General features: G+C 40.0%; 2 protein-coding genes across 2 annotated transcripts in view; both read left to right on the top strand.

Annotated features, from left to right (window-relative positions):
- psmd14 (proteasome 26S subunit, non-ATPase 14) overlaps positions 1-9,452 on the top strand; it is a 100,242-nt gene extending 90,790 nt beyond the window's left edge. Inside the window, exon 11 of the mRNA XM_059966462.1 lies at positions 9,043-9,452. Within this exon, the coding sequence (XP_059822445.1) occupies positions 9,043-9,141 (99 nt within the window). The 3' untranslated portion in view covers positions 9,142-9,452. The remainder of the gene's footprint in view (positions 1-9,042) is intronic.
- Positions 9,453-11,604: 2,152 nt separating this feature from the next.
- Positions 11,605-17,591, top strand: tbr1b (T-box brain transcription factor 1b). The gene is made up of 6 exons (XM_059966464.1): positions 11,605-13,519; positions 14,055-14,209; positions 14,430-14,551; positions 14,765-14,923; positions 15,365-15,426; positions 15,864-17,591. Exons 1-6 carry the CDS (start codon positions 12,840-12,842, stop codon positions 16,735-16,737), a joined length of 2,052 nt encoding a protein of 683 aa, XP_059822447.1. The 5' UTR covers positions 11,605-12,839; the 3' UTR covers positions 16,738-17,591.
- Positions 17,592-20,532: the final 2,941 nt, after the last annotated feature.

Here is a 20,532-nt window from a genome sequence, read left to right as displayed (position 1 = left end):
GAAAACAAGCCCAGCCTCTACTCATAAGTGAATCACTCCGGGTGTATTCTTTTGCTCCTTTCTTCTATCTAGAGTGGTGACTGGAACTGTACACTGTTCCAACTATGATTTAACCATTTTTTAAAAAAACAATAGCACAACCTTCCTACTTTTATTAAATTCAGTGCCATTGCTCTGAAATTCTGGTAGTTATAAGAATAATGGGGTTGTATTAATAGGAGCACAAACTTGAGAAAATCTGCAGATGTTGAAAATCCAAAGCAACAAAATGCTGGAGGAACTCAGCAGGTCAGGTAGCATCTGTGGAAAAGAGTAAACAGTCGACATTTTGGACTGAGACCCTTCATCAGAACTCATTGACATTTAATTAACATTTTTATAGCCAAGGAATACTCTTGATCCCGACCTCCTAAATAATGTACAATGGTGCCAGAAAGTTTGTGAACCCTGTAGACTTTTCTCTACTTCTGCATAAATATGACCTAAAATGTGATAAGATATTCATGTAAATCCAAAAACTAGATAAGACAGCTTAATTAAATAACACCAAAAATTATATTTCATTTATTTATTGAGGGAAATTGATCCAGTATTACATGTATTTGTTGGATAAAGAATGTGAACTTCTGGGGCAGTGCCTTCTGCAAAAGCTATTTGGAGTCGGGTGTTCCAATCAATGATATGAGATTAGAGGTGTGGGTTGAGAGGTGGCCTGCCCTTTTTAAAAAAAAAAGAGACACACAAGTCAGGTTACTGACAGAGCCTGTTCTTCTCAAGAAAGATCTGTTCATGTGCACCATGCCTCAATTAAAACAACTTTCAAGGACCTTAGAAGAAGAATTGTAGAGATGCAGGAAGCTGAAAAGGGCTTCAAAAGCATCTCTAAAGACCTGAGTGTTCATCAGTCCACAGTAAGAGAAATTGTCTACAAGTGGAGGAATTTCAATACTGTTGCTACTCTTCCTAGGTGTGGGCATCCTGTAAAAATCACACCAAGAGTACAACGTGCAATGCTGAAGGAAGTGAAAAAGAACCCAAGGGAAACAGCAGAAGACCTGCAGAAATCTCTACAACCTGCTGAAGTCTCTGTTCATGTGTCCGCTACAAGAAAAACAGGACGAGAATGGTGTTCCTGGAAGAACACCACGGAGAAATCAACTGCTCTCCAAAAGAAAACATTGCTGCACATCTCAAGTTTGCAGAAGACCAGCTGGGATGCTCCCCAATGCTTCTGGAATTGTGTTCCCTGGATAGATGAGACAAAAGTTGAACTTATTGGCAGAACTGCACATTGCTACGTTTGGAGGAAAAGGGCACTGCACACCAACAGCAAAACTTCATACCCACTCTGAAGCATGGTGGAGGGAGCATCGTGTTTTGGGGCTGCTTTGCTGCCTCAGAGCCTAGACAGCCTGCAATTGTTGAGGGAACAAGGAATTCAAAAGTATATTAAAACATTTTAGAAGAGATTCAGGGTAGCAGTCCATCCCTGGAGCTTAATAGAAGTTGGATAATGCACCAAGACAATGATCAGAAGGACGAAGGCAAATGCCTCATAAGCATTTCAGGATGTATATTGTATACATTTCTCTGACATTAAATTGCACCTTGAAACCTTTGAAAGGTAAATCAACAGAAGAATGGTGAAAAACGATGAAAATTTGTGCTTTGAATGGCTGAGTCAAAGTCCTGACCTTAATCCTATAGAAATGTTGTGCAAGGACCTGAAGCGAACAGTTCATGCAGGGGAGCCCATCAACATCCTAGAGTTGAAGCAGTTTTCTAAGAAGAAATAGACTAAAATTTCTCCCAAGCTGGTGTGCAGGTCTGATCAGCGGTTGTTAGAAATGTTTGGTTGAAGTTATCGCTGTACGGTGGGGGTGGGGGGGGGGGGTGGTCACACTAGTTACTGAAAGTAAAGGTTGACATACTTTTTCCAATAAATACATGTAACATTACATCATTTCTCGCAATAAATAAATGAGCAAGTGTAATGTTTTTTTTATGTTATTTATTTAATTGGGCTCTTTTTATCTAGTTTTCAGACGGGTGAAGATCTGACCACATTTTTGGTCATATTTATGTAGAAATAGTGAAAATTGTACAGGGTTCACCAACTTTCTAGCACCACTCTATAGTTCTTTCTTTCTCTTTGACCAGAGCCTCAATACCTCTTGTCAGTCAAGGTTCCCTGAACTTGCCAGGTTTACCCTTCATCAATACAGGAACACGTTGCTCCTGGACACTTGCTATTACAGTTTTAGAAGCCTTCCACTTGCCATTCATTCCTTTCCCTTCAAACAGACTCACCCAATCAATCTCTGCTTGATCCGGTCTTGATGAAGGGTCTTGGCCCAAAACATTGACAGTTTACTCTTTTCCACAGATGCTGCCTGACCTGCTGAGTTCCTCCAGCATTTGGTGTGTGTTGCCTTGCATCAATAGGAGATGTTTTCCCTGGTGGTGACTGGACCACCCAGTGTAAATGGCCTGAAGTGGGTGGAATTTGTCAAATTTGTCCCGGAAAACTCCTGAGTCAATACAATGCCTTTAAAAAGCACTCAATAGACAATAGGTGCAGGAGTAGGCCATTTGGCCCTTCGTGCCAGCACCACCATTCACTGTGATCGTGGCCGATCATCAGTACCCTGTTCCTGCCTTCTCTCCATATCCTTTGACTCCACTATCTTTAAGAGCTCTATCTAACTCTTTCATGAAAGCATCCAGAGAATTGGCCTCCACTGCAGAGCATTCCTCAGCATTCACCCCCCTTGGAAGTTTTCATGTTTTATTGTCATACAATATTGAATCACTGTGGATTTAATTTGGCTTTTTTTGACACTGATCAACAGAAAAAGACTCGTATCAAAGTGAAAACAGATCTCTACAAAGTGATTTAAATTAATTACAAATACAAAGCACAAAAAATTGATTGAATAAAGATTCACCCTTTCAGTATTTAATAGATGCACTTTGAGTCTGTATGGATAGATCCCTATCAGCTTTGAATGTTGTAAGACAATAAAACATGAAAACTTCCAAGGCGGGGGGGGGGGGGGGTGAATATTTTTGATAGGCACTGTACACAGAGGGCCCTATTCAGAGGGTACAATACTGGACCTCTTCTTAGGGAAGAGGCAGGGCAAGTAACTGAAGTGGCAGTCAGGAACTCTTTGGCTCCAGTGACAATAATTCTATTAGTTTTGTGATATTTATGAATGAAAAGTATAGGGCAGGCCAAAAGGTTAGGATCCTGAACTGTAGCATGGCTTAATTTTGGGGAATTTAGACTGGATCTAGCAGATTGGGTGAGTCTGTTTGAAGGGAAAGGAATGAATGGTAAGTGGGAGTTTGTTAAAACTGTGATAGCAAGTGACAAAGAGCAACATGTTCCTGTTATGATGAAAGATAAACCTGGCAAATTCAGGGAACCTTGACGAGAGGCATTGAGGGTCTGGTCAAAAAAGAAAGAAGGAACTATACGTTGGATTTAGGAGGTCAGGATCAAGTGAATCCCTTAGCTATAAAAAAAATTAAGAGTGTATGAGATGGATTTGGTTAAGGAAAATCCCAGGAGCTTCTATAACATATTGAGGGTACAAGGGTATCTAGAAAGAGAAAGTAACCAATGTAAATTGACAAGATTTGATCAGTAAGTTTGTGATTGACATGAGATTAGGTCACGATATTGATATTGAAGAAGATTATCATAGATTATATATGGATCCTGATCAGCTAAGGTGTGGCAAAGGAAACTCAATACAGATTAATGTGAGCTGATGTGTTTTGGAAAGTCAAACAAGTGTAGGCTTACACTATGAACTGGCACTGGGGAGTCTATAATGGAATAGGAGTTCATGTACATCTTTCAGTGAAAACAGCATCAAGGGTAGACAGTGGTGAAAAAGGCATTTAGCACGCTGACCTTTATCAGACAGGTACTGAATGTAGGAGTGGGGACATTATTTTTGCAGTTGTATAGATCATTAATGAGGCTGCACTTGGAGCACTGTACAGTTTTGGTTACCCTGTTATAAGATAAATTGGAAAGAGTGCAGACAAGATTTATGAGGATGTTGACAGGACCGGAGGGCCTTGGGTATAGGGAGAGGATGTCTAGGCTTGGTCTTCATTCCTTGGAATGTGAGGGAATGAGGAGTAACCTCAGAGAATTGTTTAAAATGATGTAACACAGAGATAATGTGAGAAGGAGCAGTCCTTTCCCCAGGATAGGGAAGTCTACAGCTTACGGGGGGGGGGGGGGGGGTTGCACAGGTTTAGGTTGAGAAGGGAAAGATTTAAAAGAGATCTGAAGGGGACATTTTCACACAGAGGGTGGTGAGTATTTGAATGAGCTGCCGGTAGAAATGTTTGAGGTAAGTACAATACTGTCATTTAAGAAGCACTTGTATAGTTATTTGCAAAGAAAGGGCTTGGAGGAACATGGGCTGAATTGGGACTAGCTGGGTGGGCACTGTGGTTGGCAAGGACTGAAGGGTCTGTATCCACACTGTATTGCTCCTTGATTCTATGACCCCTGTTCCAAAGAAAATTGGAAATGCAAAGGCAGAAAGAAGTTTTACATCATATATTCTGCTGCTTTCTGCCAGTGTGTAAGGTCAACAAGTGTGGAGACATTACTCCACACTTAACTTTAACCTAAATTCTGAGAAATTAAGCATCAGAGGAGGCTGAGAAGAGCTGAACTATGCTGATCAATAATCACGTTTTATAGATGCGCAGTTGAGAACATCGTAACATACTGCAAAACTGTGTAGTATAGAAACTGCTGCAGTGGATAGGAACCAGCCCACCTGCTGTCAAGGTCATACTTACAGAAAGGTGCCTGAAAAAGGCCAGCAATATCAAGAAGGATCTCACCCACCCTGCTCATGGACTGTTTGTCCCACTCCCATCAGGAAAGAGCATCCACACCAAGACCACTAGGCTCAAAAACAGTTACTTCCACCAAGCCATCAGGCTGGTCAATACCTTCGCCCATTAACCCATCCCACCACTACATACTCATCAGCCACTTCTGCATATGCTGTCACTTTATGTGAATACAGTGTCTATGTATACAAGCTAATCGACGTACAGTATAGACATCCACACTCTGCTGTATGTTGTGTTTTATAAGATTGCTTTTATATTTATTGTGTTTTTGGTTTTTTTTATTATGTTCTTCATGCTTATTGTGTTTTATTAATGCTGCAGTAGTTCCGGAGTAATAATCATTTCGTTCTCCTTTACACTCGTGTACTGAAGAATGACAGTAAACTATCTTGAATCTAAGACCTATTCAAATTTAATGTGCTGCATATATTGCTGACAATGTGGTTGGTCTTCTCTACATTGGAGATGCAAAACACAACGTGGTGGACTAGAGGGCTCATACTGTGCTGTACATGTGTGTTCTACATTCAAAATTAGATGATTACTTTGCAGAGCTCCTGAATTCAGCTTGCAGGGGAAAGTTTGAGTTTCCTGTTGATTGACACTTCATTCTCCATTCAGCACTGCTATTGCAAAATTCATTGTAAGCTTGAAGAATAGCTTCTCATTTGTCTGGTTTCATTGCAGCCTTATAGACTCAGTATCAATTTTCACAACTTTAACTTTCTTTCATAAACCATTTCTGTTTTTGGTCTTCCATCTGTAATATTGGCCCAGTTTTTCTTTCTTCATTAATACAGCCTGACCTGCTAGGGACTTCCAGACAATATGCTCAGAAGAACTCAGCAGACTGAGCAGCATCTCTGAGAGGAAAGGAATTTTCAACATTTTGGATTAAAACCTTACGTCAACCAAAATGTCAGCAGTTCCTTTACTCCCACAGATGCTGCTTGACCTACTGAGCTCTTCCAGTAAATTGTTTGTTGCTTATGATTCCAGCATCTACAACCTCTTGTGTCTCCTGCTAGGGATTTCCTATCAATCTGCATTGTGTTCTAGCTGAGTAAATACCCTAATTTCACAGCTTCTGTGTTCCTTCATAAGCTTATGAATTCATATCTCTCTAACTGACCCCATAAGCCTCTCAACTGAATTACTTTTGTCTTATTCCCATGTTTTGTTCACAATTCCTTCACCACCCTTTCTGCAAAAGTAACCTATTTTCTTATCATTCCTAATTATGACCATGAGTATTTGACCTGAAATTTTCACTTTGTTTCTCTTTCCACATATAAAGCCTGACTTGTTGAGTGTAGTACAAATAAAGGGGTTGTTCTTCAATTATGCTCACCATCTAGAGATCTGTGTGCAACATTGATTTCTTTATTTAAGGAAGAGTGTTAAAGCACTGGAAGCAACTCAGGAATGTTTCAGAATGAGCAGATTGTCTTATGAGCAAAGATGGATTATGTGAGACTTGCAATCACTGACATTTAATAGGGCAAGAGGCAGATTTATTTAAATAGATAACACCCTGCAGAGCCTTGTCAAGGTGGATGTGGAGAGAATGCTTCTTTGTGAACAAATTTAGAAATAGGAATCACTCTTTTAATGTAAGATGTCACTCATTTAGGATAGATTTTTCTTCCTTTGAGGTTGAGAAGTATTTTCTCAAAGGGCAATATAGGTATACTCTGAATATTTTTAAGGCAAAGATGGATAAATTTTGCTCTACAAGGTGGTGAAAGGTTACTGGAGATAGGCAGGCATGCAGAGTTGGAATCATGTGGCAAGGAAAGAAGCACTGGCTGAATGCAGAGGTACACGTTGTACTAAAAGCCTGGGATGCTGCTGCCTTTAAGTCTGGAGACAGAGCAGCTCTCAGAGCAGACAGGAGAGATCTCATCTTGTGCATTGAGGGTAAAGACCCCCTACACACAAAAAAAATCAGGAACAACTAGCTGATTATGATCCCCAGCTTATGTGGCTGGGCATCGAGGGCATTTCTGACTATGCAAGGGAAAACGGGTGCCAGAAATGACTGTACCACTGACACCTCCCTCCCTGAGGCTCAGTGTTGCATAAAACAACTTTTACGCATGCCTCAAGGCATACAACACAGGTCACAAAAGCCACCTACCTTTGAGGTGACAGCTAACGTCTGCAGCAGCAATATATGTGAGAAGGACTCTGCAGAGAGTCAACATCCCAGGCCAAATACTCAGGGTGTGTACACACCAGCTCACTGACATCTTCACGGGCATCTTCAACACTTCACTCATCCAGGTTGCTGTCTCCACATGCTTCAAATCAGCCACCATCATCCCTGTACCAAAGAACTCTACACTTTCAGAACTAAACTAAACATTTCATCCAGTGGCACTGACATCAAACAACATGAAGTGTTTTAAATGCCTGGTAATGGCACATATCAAAAACTTCATTCTTGCCACACTGGATTCTCACCAATATGCTTATCTTGTAAATATAATAGTCAAGTGTGTTTGCACCACTGGCGGGACAGGAGCCACGCTGGTAGTATTTCGCACTTGATGTTGGCCAGGTTGAAGTCACCTGCAATGACGTTAAGAGCCTCGGGATATCCTGTTTCAAAGCTGTTGACTAAGGATTATAGTTCTTTGAGTGCATGTTTCACACCTGCCTTGGTAGGGGTAGAATGTAGACTAGTAGCTGAAGTGAACTCTCATGGCATGTAGTGTGGGTAACATTTCATTGTGAGGTGTTGCAAGCTTGGTGAGCAGGAACTTGCCACGACCGTCACATCCGCACACCATGAGCTGTTGATTTAGAAACAGACTACTCCACCTTTAGCTGGATACCATGTGCTCCAGTGAATTGAGAAGCCCCCAGGTTTTATGGCACAGTCAGGTGAAACGGGTGTACAACATGTTTCAGTGAGACATAGCACACATCAGTCCCTCAGTTCTCCTTGGTTAAGCCAGTCTTGCTCTTACATCAACTCCTTTGTTCTCAGTGGCGTGGACATTAGCAGTCATATACTGGGGAGGGGAGTTTTCAACCTGCTTTGGTCTCACCTGCAGCCCAATCTCCTTACCACACTTTTGAGCTCAGTGGCTGTGTCTGATCAGTCCTAAGAGTCCTGTAGTGACCCATCTGGATTGGAAGGTAAGCAACTTCTTCTGAGCAGACCTGTTAGGCATGGAGTGGATTCGGTAAGGTAAGTTGAGTGAAAGTCCTGAAGATGAGTGGGCTGCTACACCAGATAAGTGGGGGTGTCTAATGGATCCTCAGCATCTGGACTTAAACCTGGATTCTCTGTGGATTGAGCTTCTGGGGCCAAGGAATCTGATCCACGGTGAGGTGTTCAGTGGGGCTGTATCTGCATATGAACAACAACAGATTTGTTCGAGCTGTGGAAAATTACAATTTAGGTTTGGTGTTTAAATGTTGGCCATGCCTGTGAAATAAATTAAAATGAAAAATTATATGTTTCTGGTGATTGAACAGCTGGAGCATAATGGCTGAATATGGATCACATAAACATGTCAATCTTTTTAAAATAAAGTTAAATTTTTTTAAAAATGCACTCTACATAAAGACTCAGAAATGCTTCTTCAATTTAAAAAAAATAAAATGTTGAGTACACCTTACCGCTGTTCATCAACTTACTGTGTGAATTTTAGTTCTGTACACTTTGAATGTCATTGAGAGATCGGGAAGTTGATAAAATTGATTGCTCCATAATCTCACTAAAACATTTTTTCCTGGTAAGAAAAATAAAGCTGTCTCCTTTCATTGAATTCTAAATTGTAATTAATCTATTTTTTTGGGAACTACCACCTGGATTCCTTCTCTGCACTGTTGTTTGAGATGTATTTCAGACCAGGGGAAACTAAAAATGTTTACAAACTATTTCCCTTTATAATATTTTTACAGTTAAAGTATCTCTTTCAATCCTTTGTAATTACTGTTGTTAAAACTGTGAGACACTTCCCTGTGGTACAAAACTGGACTAACATCTTAGTGGAAAATAAAAATAATAATGGTCTGGTTACTGTGTCTACAGCTTGTGATAATCTAGGGGGAAAAATTACATTATTACAAAGTTACTACCTTGCTTGGAATTTTTTTTTTGTTAACAGCTCGCTTTTTTTTGTCTTTTAGGATCCAAAACGCCATTTGGAAGAGCATGTGGATGTTGTAATGACTTCAAATATTGTACAGTGCTTAGCAGCAATGTTGGATACAGTTGTATTTAAATAGTGAACTGTAATATAAGATATTAAGGCATTCTGGTTTTTTTAGTGTGCAGTTTCTCTTCAAATTTCTGTAATGCTGAGGCTGCTGAAGACTACTTAAAAACAAGAGACTTCCAACATCATTACATCCTGAGCTGAGAGCAACCATGCAGTACATGCCTTTGTTGTTTTTGAATCATTTGTCCGGACAAATACAGTTTGTTTTTCTTTTTTTTTAAAGTTTAAACGAGTAGCCAAGTTTGATTTTGGTATTTGCACACATTTTGTATATTATTGTTAGATCTCAGACTGTCAATAAAATAAGTTGGATCTGTCTTTGTTATGTGACTTCCTATTGTCACATAAAACAGATTTGTGCTACCTTAAAAATGGTTTTATCATTTATTGTGAAGATCTCAACATGATATGTTGCAGGATTTTAAAAATCTCGGCTAGATAAAATCAGTTAGATGTTCTCATCCTTGTTTATTAAGAGTTGTTTAGTGCTGCAGAGGTAGCACATGTCTAACACCTCTAGGGTCGTAGCTGTGAATATGGCAGATGCTAAGGTCAAACTAGAATCTCGTATGTGAAGAATGACATTTCTCAACCAACTGCTTGGCACAGAAAACGTTAAGGTACATTAACCCACTAATTCATGAATAAGAGGTGCACGAGATTTTTTTGAGGATGTTATGTTTTGATTAACCTTGATACAATCCAGCCATAACTTGCAATAACTGGCAGTTTTAAACTACTATGCTCCATACTCATCACAGATAATATTATAAAAAATGTTTCTATCATTCATTTGTAATGGGTTGATGGATTTGCATTATCGGGAATAAACAGTCTAAAACTATCTCAATGTATATTGGAGTTACACAGCTGACGCAATTGGTATTTGCGGTATCTTGCATACTTTAAACACTTATTCAGATATTAACAAAAATAGTTTATTGGAATCAAGAACAAATATCGCAGTCTAATTGAAATGCATCTACGGAAAGGATCTAAACTCGTTTATAATATGATGCAGTGGATATCGCCGCGTTTATTGAAGGTTTTGGCGCCGGTGGTAAAATTATTCACTCACAGTGAGAATGAAATTTTGCATATTATGTAATGAGCACTTGAGTGTCTCGTCGGCGCTTTGAACACTGAAAATCCTTAAGGCCTTGTATTTGAAATTCGTCATAAGTTTAATTTTGGAGTTCGTATTTAAAATAAAAGATTTTGAAAATATCTGAATATAAAGCAGATATGTTTTATATGAGGGCGTGTGTTAGCCTCTCTGAGGAAAAAGTATTGCCTTCAACTCTCCTACTGGTGAATATTTACAACTACCCCTCCCTCCCCCCGGTACTGATAGGAAACTCAGCAACAGTACTGTGTCGAAATGGGCTGGAGACAATGGTACGAATATTCATGCAATAGGGTGATTTCCGATACTGATGAAATTCCATTATATATCTAGAAAATCTTACTGTACCAGTCATGTGTGTGGACACGTCCTCAATCGCTTTTATTGGTCGTTACACCAATGATTAAAATACTTTGATTTTTAAAAAAAGCTCACAAAAGGAACTATAATGTGCGCGAGTAATTATAATCAGTTCTCTGAACTATGTAGTCAAAACAGCAAATTCTGCTTGTAATTCACAAACTGCTGTACCTCAACTTAAATCGGTAAATCGTTGTGGTTTAATCACTCAAATTTCAATGTAAGCATTTTAAAGGCAAATAATAATTGACAAAAGGTTTTATTATTTCATTCCGATGCGCTGGTGATTAATTCTATTTAGTTTGAAATGCTGAGGGATGACGACGAAGATCCCGAAACGACAATTTCAACTCTGATATTTATGGGCCGCGGGAATTAGGATTGCTTTCCTTTTTCGAAAATGGGTCGCCGAGTGTATTGGCAAAGGATTCTGAATTCCATACTACATCGACTGTTTAGTTACTTTTTAATCACCCTCAGTTTTTTTTTAATACCGACAGGTTTTGATTTTTCTAGTTAAAAAAAATAACGTTGAGTACTCAAATTACTGCATTTAGTAGTAACATAACGCTCATTGTGGAGCTGGTGCAGCTGAAAGGTAATTTCAAATACCATTTTAGTTCTGAAGTTTTAAGTGATAAAAACTGTCACTGTTCACCTTATCACGGACACTTTCATACAGGAAAAATAATTGGCCCTTTTCAAGCTCGAGCATCACGGGGGAATTCTGTTTTTTCCCACGACGAACAATTATTAAAAGACCATTTTCACCGACAATAAGGTTTTCACTTGCACAGAATGATTAAAAAAAATGCAACATTTAAATAATATTTAGTAAAGCAAACAAAATTAAGTTATTCAGTCGATTACGTTCACTTTAACTTGGGCGAAAAGATCAAGAGACAAATCTTTTGCATAGTTAAAATGACAAAAATGGATTTAAAGTGATTTAAAATAAGAAATTTGGTATGTGAATTAAAGGGTAGTATTTAAAACCATCAATAATACTTTGTATTGAACGTAAATGAAGTACAGTAATGTAATGCTTGGCAATGCATGAAGCATACTTAAAGCACCTTCGCCTACAGGTTCGTATGTAGCTAACAAGATACGCAATGCGTATTTATCTACGCGTTTCTATTGATAACATCACTATACACAAGAATTATTCGGATCTGTTTGAGCAACGTTTTCTAAACTGCTAGAGAGGAGTAAAACGCAACTTAAAATCGCCATCGTGAGCACGCAGTACTTCTCCCTGCACTTTACCGGACGTTGGGAGGGAAAGCAATCGAATGTCGCTGTGATATTTCTTTAGATTTTCACATTTACGTACTCTTTCACAACTTTGCATTTTTATAGTTCCTCATTTATTGAAAACCGTGATTCATTTGTGTTATTTTTAATAGCGATTCTTACGTAACTTTTAATAACTTCTTTCCAAAATGATTTAGAAATCCGCATAATCGCTGCGCGACCTTAAGATTTTTTTTTGCGATTCATAAATACATCGATTTAGTAAAAAGTTGTCAAAGAAGATGCCCCATAGACCTTAAAGCGCTTCATGCAGGTCCTGAACATTGGCTTATGCGACATGTATAAAGGAAGTCAAAAACTGTTATCGCAGTTCAAAAGTATTCTGTACAGAGCAAACATGACGAACAATTCTGATTTGCAAGAGTACCACTCCAAGTAAGTGGCATGGGATAATTGTCTCCATTTAGTAAAATACTTTTTTTTATCCTTCAGCTGGTCTGTTTCGCTTTAGATATACTAATGATGAGGCAATGAGAATGCGTAAAATCAAACTCCAAAACAGTTTAAGTGGATCCTCGTTCTTTACAATTTACTCCACTCTGTCCAAAAAAACGGGGAATAGTTCCTTGTTAGTGACACGCAAACTGTCTCTGAAATGAGATCATCTTGCAATTTGCCATCACTGCCATTAGGACTCAGGTGATTATCCTAATTAATGTCTGTCTAATTAAATTACTGTCAGCTGTTAACCAATAGCAAGAGCCGTTTCATTAGTTGTGCAACCGGGGAGATCAAAAGTGAGTCCTTCGTTACTACTGCAAACTGTCAATTGGCCAATCGCTTTTGGGAGAAAAATCGAGTACAAGCCCTTTGTGAGAGTGCTTAAAGAATTGCTTTCAAGCGGGTTGGGTTTTAGCTGTTGCTGAGGGTTTCTATAGGGTGAAGTGCTTGCTTGTAAAGCTATGCAGTTGGAGCACTGCTTATCTTCATCTATAATGCTCTCTAAGAAATTTCTGAATGTGAACAGCACTTATCCCAACAGTGAGCTTGCTCTGCACGATCCCATCATCTCGGCCAGTGATAACCTCGAAAGAAGTTCACCTCTGAAAAAAATTACCAGGGGGATGACGAATCAATCAGAGGCAGACAATTTTCCTGACTCCAAGGACGCGTCGGGGGACGTCCAGAGAAGCAAGCTCTCTCCTGTTTTGGACGGGGTCTCTGAAATTCGTCATAATTTCGATGGATCAGCGGCAGACAGATATATCCTGTCACAATCGAGCCAACCACAGCAACCGGCTGCTGCTCCCAGTGCTATGTTTCCTTATACTGGCCAGCATGGACCAACACATCCTGCTTTTTCCATTAGCAGTCCGAGCAGGTACATGGCTCACCATCCTGTAATCACTAATGGAGCCTACAATAGCATTCTGTCCAATTCTTCTCCCCAAGGCTATCCGGGCAGTGGTTACCCTTATCCTCAACAGTACGGACACAGTTACCAGGGAGGACCTTTCTATCAATTCTCTTCTGGTCAACCAGGACTGGTTCCCGGCAAAGCCCAGGTGTATTTATGTAATAGGCCGCTGTGGCTTAAATTCCACAGGCATCAAACGGAAATGATCATCACCAAGCAAGGCAGGTAAGTGGACCTTTTATTTCTTGCCAAAGTCACCAGTATTTAAATCACGTCGGACAGGACGCTAACTTATTTTAGTTGCGAGAATTAAATCATTTTTACAGACATGATCACTTTTATTAATTTGAAATAGAAGCAATGGTAAATGGAACTTCAAGAGGCCAGATATTTTTGACAGAAATTGTGAAATATTTATGTACATGTAATGTATTTGCCGATAGTCTGAACAAGAGTCCCCAGCTGCTAGTACTTAAAAATTTATTTTCTTTTCCAAGAGTTGTATACCTAGCCTTTGAATGCATTTTTGCAAAGAAACTTGCAATTCTAACAACGGTGAAAGGGTTTTATTCTAGCATCTCTTTCACTTCTTGGAAAAGCATCTGTATGTATTAACATTTTAGGAATCAAGGCTACGTCAAATGCAGTGAGTTGATACTATGTGCTCTGACATAAACAAGCTTAAACACATCTATATTTTAAATTTTTAATGTCTTTCTGATTTATTTCTTTTGATTCCATCTCGATCCTTCTATTTCAGGCGGATGTTTCCATTTTTGAGTTTTAACATCTCTGGTTTAGATCCGACTGCACATTACAACATATTTGTTGACATAATTCTAGCCGATCCCAATCACTGGCGATTTCAAGGAGGAAAATGGGTACCTTGCGGAAAAGCGGATACCAATGTACAAGGCAGGTTTTTCCAATAATCTGTTTTAGTTTTGGTTCGGCAATTGGAACAACTTAATTGTGCACTCGAACTATTTTGGTAACTCCTTCCCAGAGTTGTCTTTTGTTCCCCAAGTCTCAATCAGGCATGCTACGTGTTATATATTTACTGTTTTGTTATATTTATTATTCTTTTATTAGAGGGGCCTTCTATTATTCGGCTGTTTCTCTCAATCTTTTATAGGCAATAGGATCTATATGCACCCAGATTCACCAAACACCGGTGCTCACTGGATGAGACAAGAGATTTCCTTTGGAAAATTAAAGCTGACCAATAACAAGGGTGCATCAAACAATAACGGTCAGGTAACGGATTTATTTTATGCAACTTCATTGTTCTCTCTGTAATAAGATTTATTTTAAAGTTAATTTCAGCATTTATTAGACGAGATTTGAACCCGCGGGAAGTAGTGCTATTTTGACGAAATATTGTTTAGCAGCTAAAATATCGAGAAAGTGAACTGGCCATTGGTTTTAAAGAAATGAAAGTAATGCAGTTGCCTGTTGTTTTACCGACAGATGGTGGTTCTGCAGTCTTTACATAAATACCAGCCAAGACTACACGTAGTTGAAGTCAATGAGGACGGAGCGGAGGATTCTAACCAGCCCGGCAGGGTTCAAACATTCACCTTTCCAGAAACGCAGTTTATAGCAGTTACAGCATATCAAAATACAGATGTAAGGAGATAACTGGGAATGCAGAGTATAGAATTTAAAGCTCAATAGTTCTTTTCAGGACAAAAAAAAATAAACGTATATCATTAAAAGCCATTTTAGTCTGTTCCCTCTGTTTTGTGTTTTTAACTCAAACGCCGAACGTTAAACTGTACTTAATGTTGAACAGGGATGAGTTATTGTAAAGACAAAAACAATTCTGGAAATCAGACCTACCCAGTTTTCCACTTCTTACACTTACAAAGATGTCATCGTTTGAGTCGGGGAATAAAATCTCACCCTGAACAAAGCCTGTATTGTATATCTGTATCCCACGAATCTATAAAAATGACTCTTACGCAATTTACACAAATACCTTACGTTATCTGCACATAGTTTGGTTCCTAAGAAACTGGTGTCACTAGTGTCTTAATATAAATGTAATATTTTTTATATTTTAAACAGATCACACAGTTGAAAATAGACCACAATCCTTTTGCCAAAGGATTCAGAGATAACTATGACACGTAAGTTTGTTAATTTAAAACTGCTGAATTTATTTTGTTGTCTGCCGCTACTCTCAATGTTAGGGTCAGCGGTTACTATTGGGTGTTCTGGGAAGTGATTTGCATTTTATTTTTACGAACTTATTTTGGATAACGTTGAATACGTCTAATGCTTAAGCTAAAAAGATGCAATCTGTTTTGTATTTGCGCGGGGTATCTTCAATGCCAATAAGCAATAATAGTTCAGGAATGCGTAAGGCCGACTCGCATCTACCTCTAAATATTTTACAAGGTGCACCCCCCCCCCCAATCAACATGGGGGGCTTAGTTACTGATTTGGGCAACAAGGAAAGCCAAATCCTTTGCGAGATTAGTTGAGTTGTTTGAGAGGTAGCACCAGTAAAACAAGAACTCAAAGTTCTCTCTTTACACCCTTCCCCATCTCCCCTTTCCCCTAGGATCTACACGGGCTGCGAGGTGGACCGGCTCACCCCGTCCCCGAGCGACTCGCCGCGCTCCCAGATCGTGCCGGGCACCCGCTACGCCGTCACCCAGTCCTTCCTGCAGGAGCAGTTCGTCAACAACTACGCCAAGGCCCGCTTCCACCACGGCGGGCCCGGGGGTGGCGAGCGCAGCGTCCCCCACAGCAACGGGCTGCTTTCCCCGCAGCAAGCCGAAGAACCCGCCGCACCCTCGCCTCAGCGCTGGTTCGTCACCCCGCTCCAGCAGCCTGCGAACAACCGCCTCGACTTCTCCGCCTACGACACCGACTTCGCCGGCAACGCCATCCTGTCGTACGGGGTAGGGGTGAAGGCTCTGCCATTGCAGGCTGGCACCCGACCCCTCGGCTACTACCCCGACCCATCGGGCTGGGGTGCCCGCAGCCCGCAGTACTCCTGCAAGTCGAGCTCGGTGCTGCCCTGGGGCCGCGGCGCCTCGACTAACTCCTACCTGGAAGAGGCGGCGGCGGCGGCAGCTGCGGCGGCCGCCGCCGAGGGCCTGGGCCCGGGCGCAGGGCCCGGCGCAGATCGCTCGCCCCTAGCGGCCGGGGCCGAGGACACTAAAGCTAAGGATCTGCCCGACGCCGCCTGGATCGAGACGCAGTCTTCCATCAAGTCCATCGACTCCGGGGATTCGGGCATTTACGAGCAGGCTAAGAGGAGGCGCATTTCGGCAGACGCGCCGCCGCCGCCGCCGCCCGCCCCAGCCCCGGCCCCGACCGCTGCCCCCGAGAGCTCGTCTCCCCTCAAGAGCGAGGCGCTGACCCCGAGAGACTGCGAGAAGAACTGCGCCAAGGAGATGGCCTTTTACGGCTTCTACTCTCACGCCTAAAGGCCTCCCTCCGGGCTGGCCGGGGCGGGAAGGACCCACCCGCCCCTCAACTCTCTCGCCTCTCCGAGGAAGTGCCAAAAAAAACCCACACCAGTTCCCATCCCTTTGATCAGCGAACGGCTGGTGCCAAACGCGAGTTTTCAGTTTGCTGCACAAAGACGCCCCTTTCCTCTCTGGTTGTGGTGATGATGCCTGTTCACGGTGGTAATCCCGGGCTCGGATGCACAGACTGGTGTTTTGTAAACCCCGTCAGTGTTTAAATGTGATAAATAATTATGAGTGAAGTTTAAAATCCGTGTGTTCATCTATACAGACCCCCCCCCCCTCCCCGCCACTTCGTAATTCAATTGAAATTTGGGTATGTAAATCATGTCTGTACAGGAAACTTCGATTCAATTCCTATGTGGCCAACATTTATCGTTGGTGTTAAAGCGGTTCTATATAAATCACATGTACAGAATATTTTAAATGGTAGAGTTTTGCGTTATTTGTTCTCAGACGGCTCAGATTATAGAATAGGTTTTAATGCATTCGTTTTGTAGAAACGTAGGATTCTAGAGTTTTAATTCCTGAAGTTGCCACGTCGTTCAGTGACAGATCCTCCGAGGAGTATATTATGATCTGTTTGCAATGGGGTTTGGGGGTGAGATAGGAGGGGGCGTGTGATTCTATGACGCTTTTCAGGGCTGATATGTAAATTTTGTCTATTCTGTAAAGATATTATTGTGCTTGTATATGGATACACTTTCATTCTGTTCCGTCTGTGAAGTGAATGTCACAGATCCTGTTTTTTTTTGCCAGTTTGTATACATTCATGTGTAAAGTAAACTAATAAAACGAATGGAATCCGTGTAGACTTGGAAATAATTTATTCCTTCACTTTTTTTTTGCGGCGAGGTTTGATTTCGTATTGCATGTTTGCAGAATCTGAAATGTGCCTTTTGGTTGACGGTTCTGATAGTTTTAAATCTCGCCTGTTTTAATAATAAATAGCCGGGAAGGAGAGAAATTTCTGTGTTTAGAAGTAAAGGTACTTTCCTTTAATTCAAGATTGAGATATTAGTTATAACGATACTATGGCGTTTACATGCTTCATGTAATCCACTATGTAGTTTAAGACTGTAAACGTCCGGCATACACCAGATTTCACCTTGTACCAGGAATCCATTTAGTTATAACATTTTACTTGCTGAATTATTTTAAGTGGCACAAATCCAACGCAGTTTATAGCGATCATATTCGCAGCTTGTTGCGATATAAGCATGCAAATCTGTAAACGGTGCTGAGGTGCTTGAAAATAATTTTAATATTTCAATTCTTTTGGGGAAACTAATTCAACATTATACCAATTATTTTGTCTGTTAAATGTTTTCATTGCTCGTTTTGGTATTTAAATCAATAATAAATCCTATAATTGTATATCAAAATGCTCATTCGTTACATTCCTATGCTTTACAAGTTTCTCGCAGTCTTTTACCAAGACAGCTGCAGCCTTTCATTTTTGGAACTGGAATTTAAATTCCCGTTTACACCGAATGATTATAATACATGATTACTCAGAGTAAAATAATAATTGTGTAAGTCGAGCAAATTGAAATGTCTAGCTAGTGTTCGAATTAACGCCATTTTTGCAGGAATATATTTTTAAAAAGTTAATCTGGTTTCCCTATAGTAGTATCGCCCGCAGCGCTTCTTTTGAATTTTCAAATATATCAACGCAGATAAATATTGAACAAACTAATAGTCCGTGTATTTATAATGTGGCTGGATATCATTATACCGACAATAGAAAACACATGCTGTGTTCTAAGAATTGTAAAGTCTCAAAAAACTTACAAGTGTCCCTGCAAACCAGCGTGCAAATATTTGTGTAAATTAATAAGCGATTAATGTCCATATTTGAATCATTGTGTGCATACCTGTATTTGAAAAACTGCTGCTTGATTTTTTTGTTGTTTACATTTGAGGGTAAGGTGTTACTGCATCTCTTCCCAGAAAGCGACAGCTAGAAATAGTTTATGATTTATGATCGACGAATCATTAAAATACTGCACCATTAGTTTAGGGGCACCTTCTGGAATTTTTGAATCAATCATTTCTCTTTAGGCTGGTCAAGAACCACTCAAAATACGCTGTGACCTTTTTTGGCATTTTAAAAAAAATAAAAACATTGTGAAGTGCAGCAATAGAGTACCCCCCCCCCCACCCCACCACACCACGACCGAAAAAACAAACAAACATATGATGCAAATATGCAACGGGAACGGGATATTAAGAATGCACCTGGATGGAACGTCATTTAACACGTATTTTGTTGTGCTCATTAAAGTCCTTAATAAAAGTCTAAGTGATGTCAGGTACGATACTCATAAGTTACCCTACAAATGAGGCGCATCTACGATATATCGGAAATTTATGTACGTTTTCGCAAGTCAGTTCCATACGAAGTTGAATTACTTTTAAAAGAATGAGCGATTTTTAAAACTAATTGCGCTATGTGTGGTATAGCGCACTACATTCACAAATATTTGAAGATGTATGGGTAAAATACATCAGCGAATCCAGGCAAGGTGTATACTTTGAATCGGAGACACATTTCGAAACGAAAATCTTTTCAATGTACTGTATAAATACTGAGAAACATTGCTATAAAATTGGTACATAATAAATAGACAAGAAAAGCTGCTCATTTTGTTCAAATAACTTTCCTATAGTGATTTATATAATTCGAATCTTCGAGTAGTCACAGCCAATATAGTCAAGTGTCAATAGTTGACTATTCAACTTGATATTTCATTATTTCCACTTTGTGGTTGCTCAAGTCTTCAAATGATTTGATTCTATCGTGTGGACAATATTAAACAAATTTAACAGGCTGGCGTTAGATGGATTCGAAATTTTGGCGCTGAAAGGAATGTTTTTTTCGTAGCAACTAAATGCAAAATTAACATTCGCACATCTGTAAAAAAAAATGAAACTGCGACGGGCGACGTCTCGTCAGAGAATTGCCGATCCTCATTTCTGTCAGTTTCATCAGGCAACCAGGGTTTCATCCTTTGAAGGTTTTAATTTAGTTCTTTGCCGTTAGCTAACGTTTCTAGGTCTTTGTAACGGGAAATCTGAAGTCGACCTGACGAATTCAAATTCATGCAATATAGGCTAAGCTGTAATATTTCAAATGTTGCTTGTGGTATATATTAATGTCATGAAATACGGGATTTGAATTACAACTGTTTCTATGCTCTAGTCAGTAAATCTGCAGAACATGGCCAGCTAACTTCTCCGATTACATGCCCCAATATCTGATAGTGAATTCCATGCTAAATTAGGACAGTTCATAATGACCGTGATGATTATATTCATAGCTGTATATCGCAATACAGAATTAGGTGTTCTCAACATGGAGATTAAATCCCTGGAAAATGCACCAGGAAGATTACTACCTGCAACATTTTACTGGTTCTGTTTTCCTTATCTAAAGCATTCCCCTGCAACACAAAGAAACTGAGCCGCGAAGAGTGGCAACCAAGTAACAAAAAAACTTTGTAAATAGCCAAAATCTGAATGGTGCTTTCTATGCCATTGTCGTGCGTGGCCCATCATGTGGATGTCGCATTTATCTTGGGCATTAATCTGCTTTCTAAAGCAATTATTCTGTAGTTATCGTTAAATTGTGCGTAATGTTAGCACAAATCGGCATACTGCGTCAGAAAGGACTGATTCTATCTGTTCCCGTTGATTTAAATCAATAGAATATCATTTTCACCTTTCCCAAGTATGCAAATCAATCTTATT

Source organism: Hypanus sabinus, chromosome 4 (genome assembly GCF_030144855.1).
Source record: "Hypanus sabinus isolate sHypSab1 chromosome 4, sHypSab1.hap1, whole genome shotgun sequence".
Lineage (NCBI taxonomy): Eukaryota > Metazoa > Chordata > Chondrichthyes > Myliobatiformes > Dasyatidae > Hypanus > Hypanus sabinus.
This window is presented reverse-complemented; position numbering and strand designations above follow the sequence as displayed.

Coding starts and splice junctions, on each gene's coding strand:
- tbr1b (XM_059966464.1), top strand. CDS start 12,840: ATGCAGTTGGAGCACTGCTTATCTTCATCTATAATGCTCTCTAAGAAA. Junction 14,924..15,364: donor CAGCATATCAAAATACAGAT/GTAAGGAGATAA, acceptor TATTTTAAACAG/ATCACACAGTTGAAAATAGA. Junction 15,427..15,863: donor TTCAGAGATAACTATGACAC/GTAAGTTTGTTA, acceptor CCTTTCCCCTAG/GATCTACACGGGCTGCGAGG.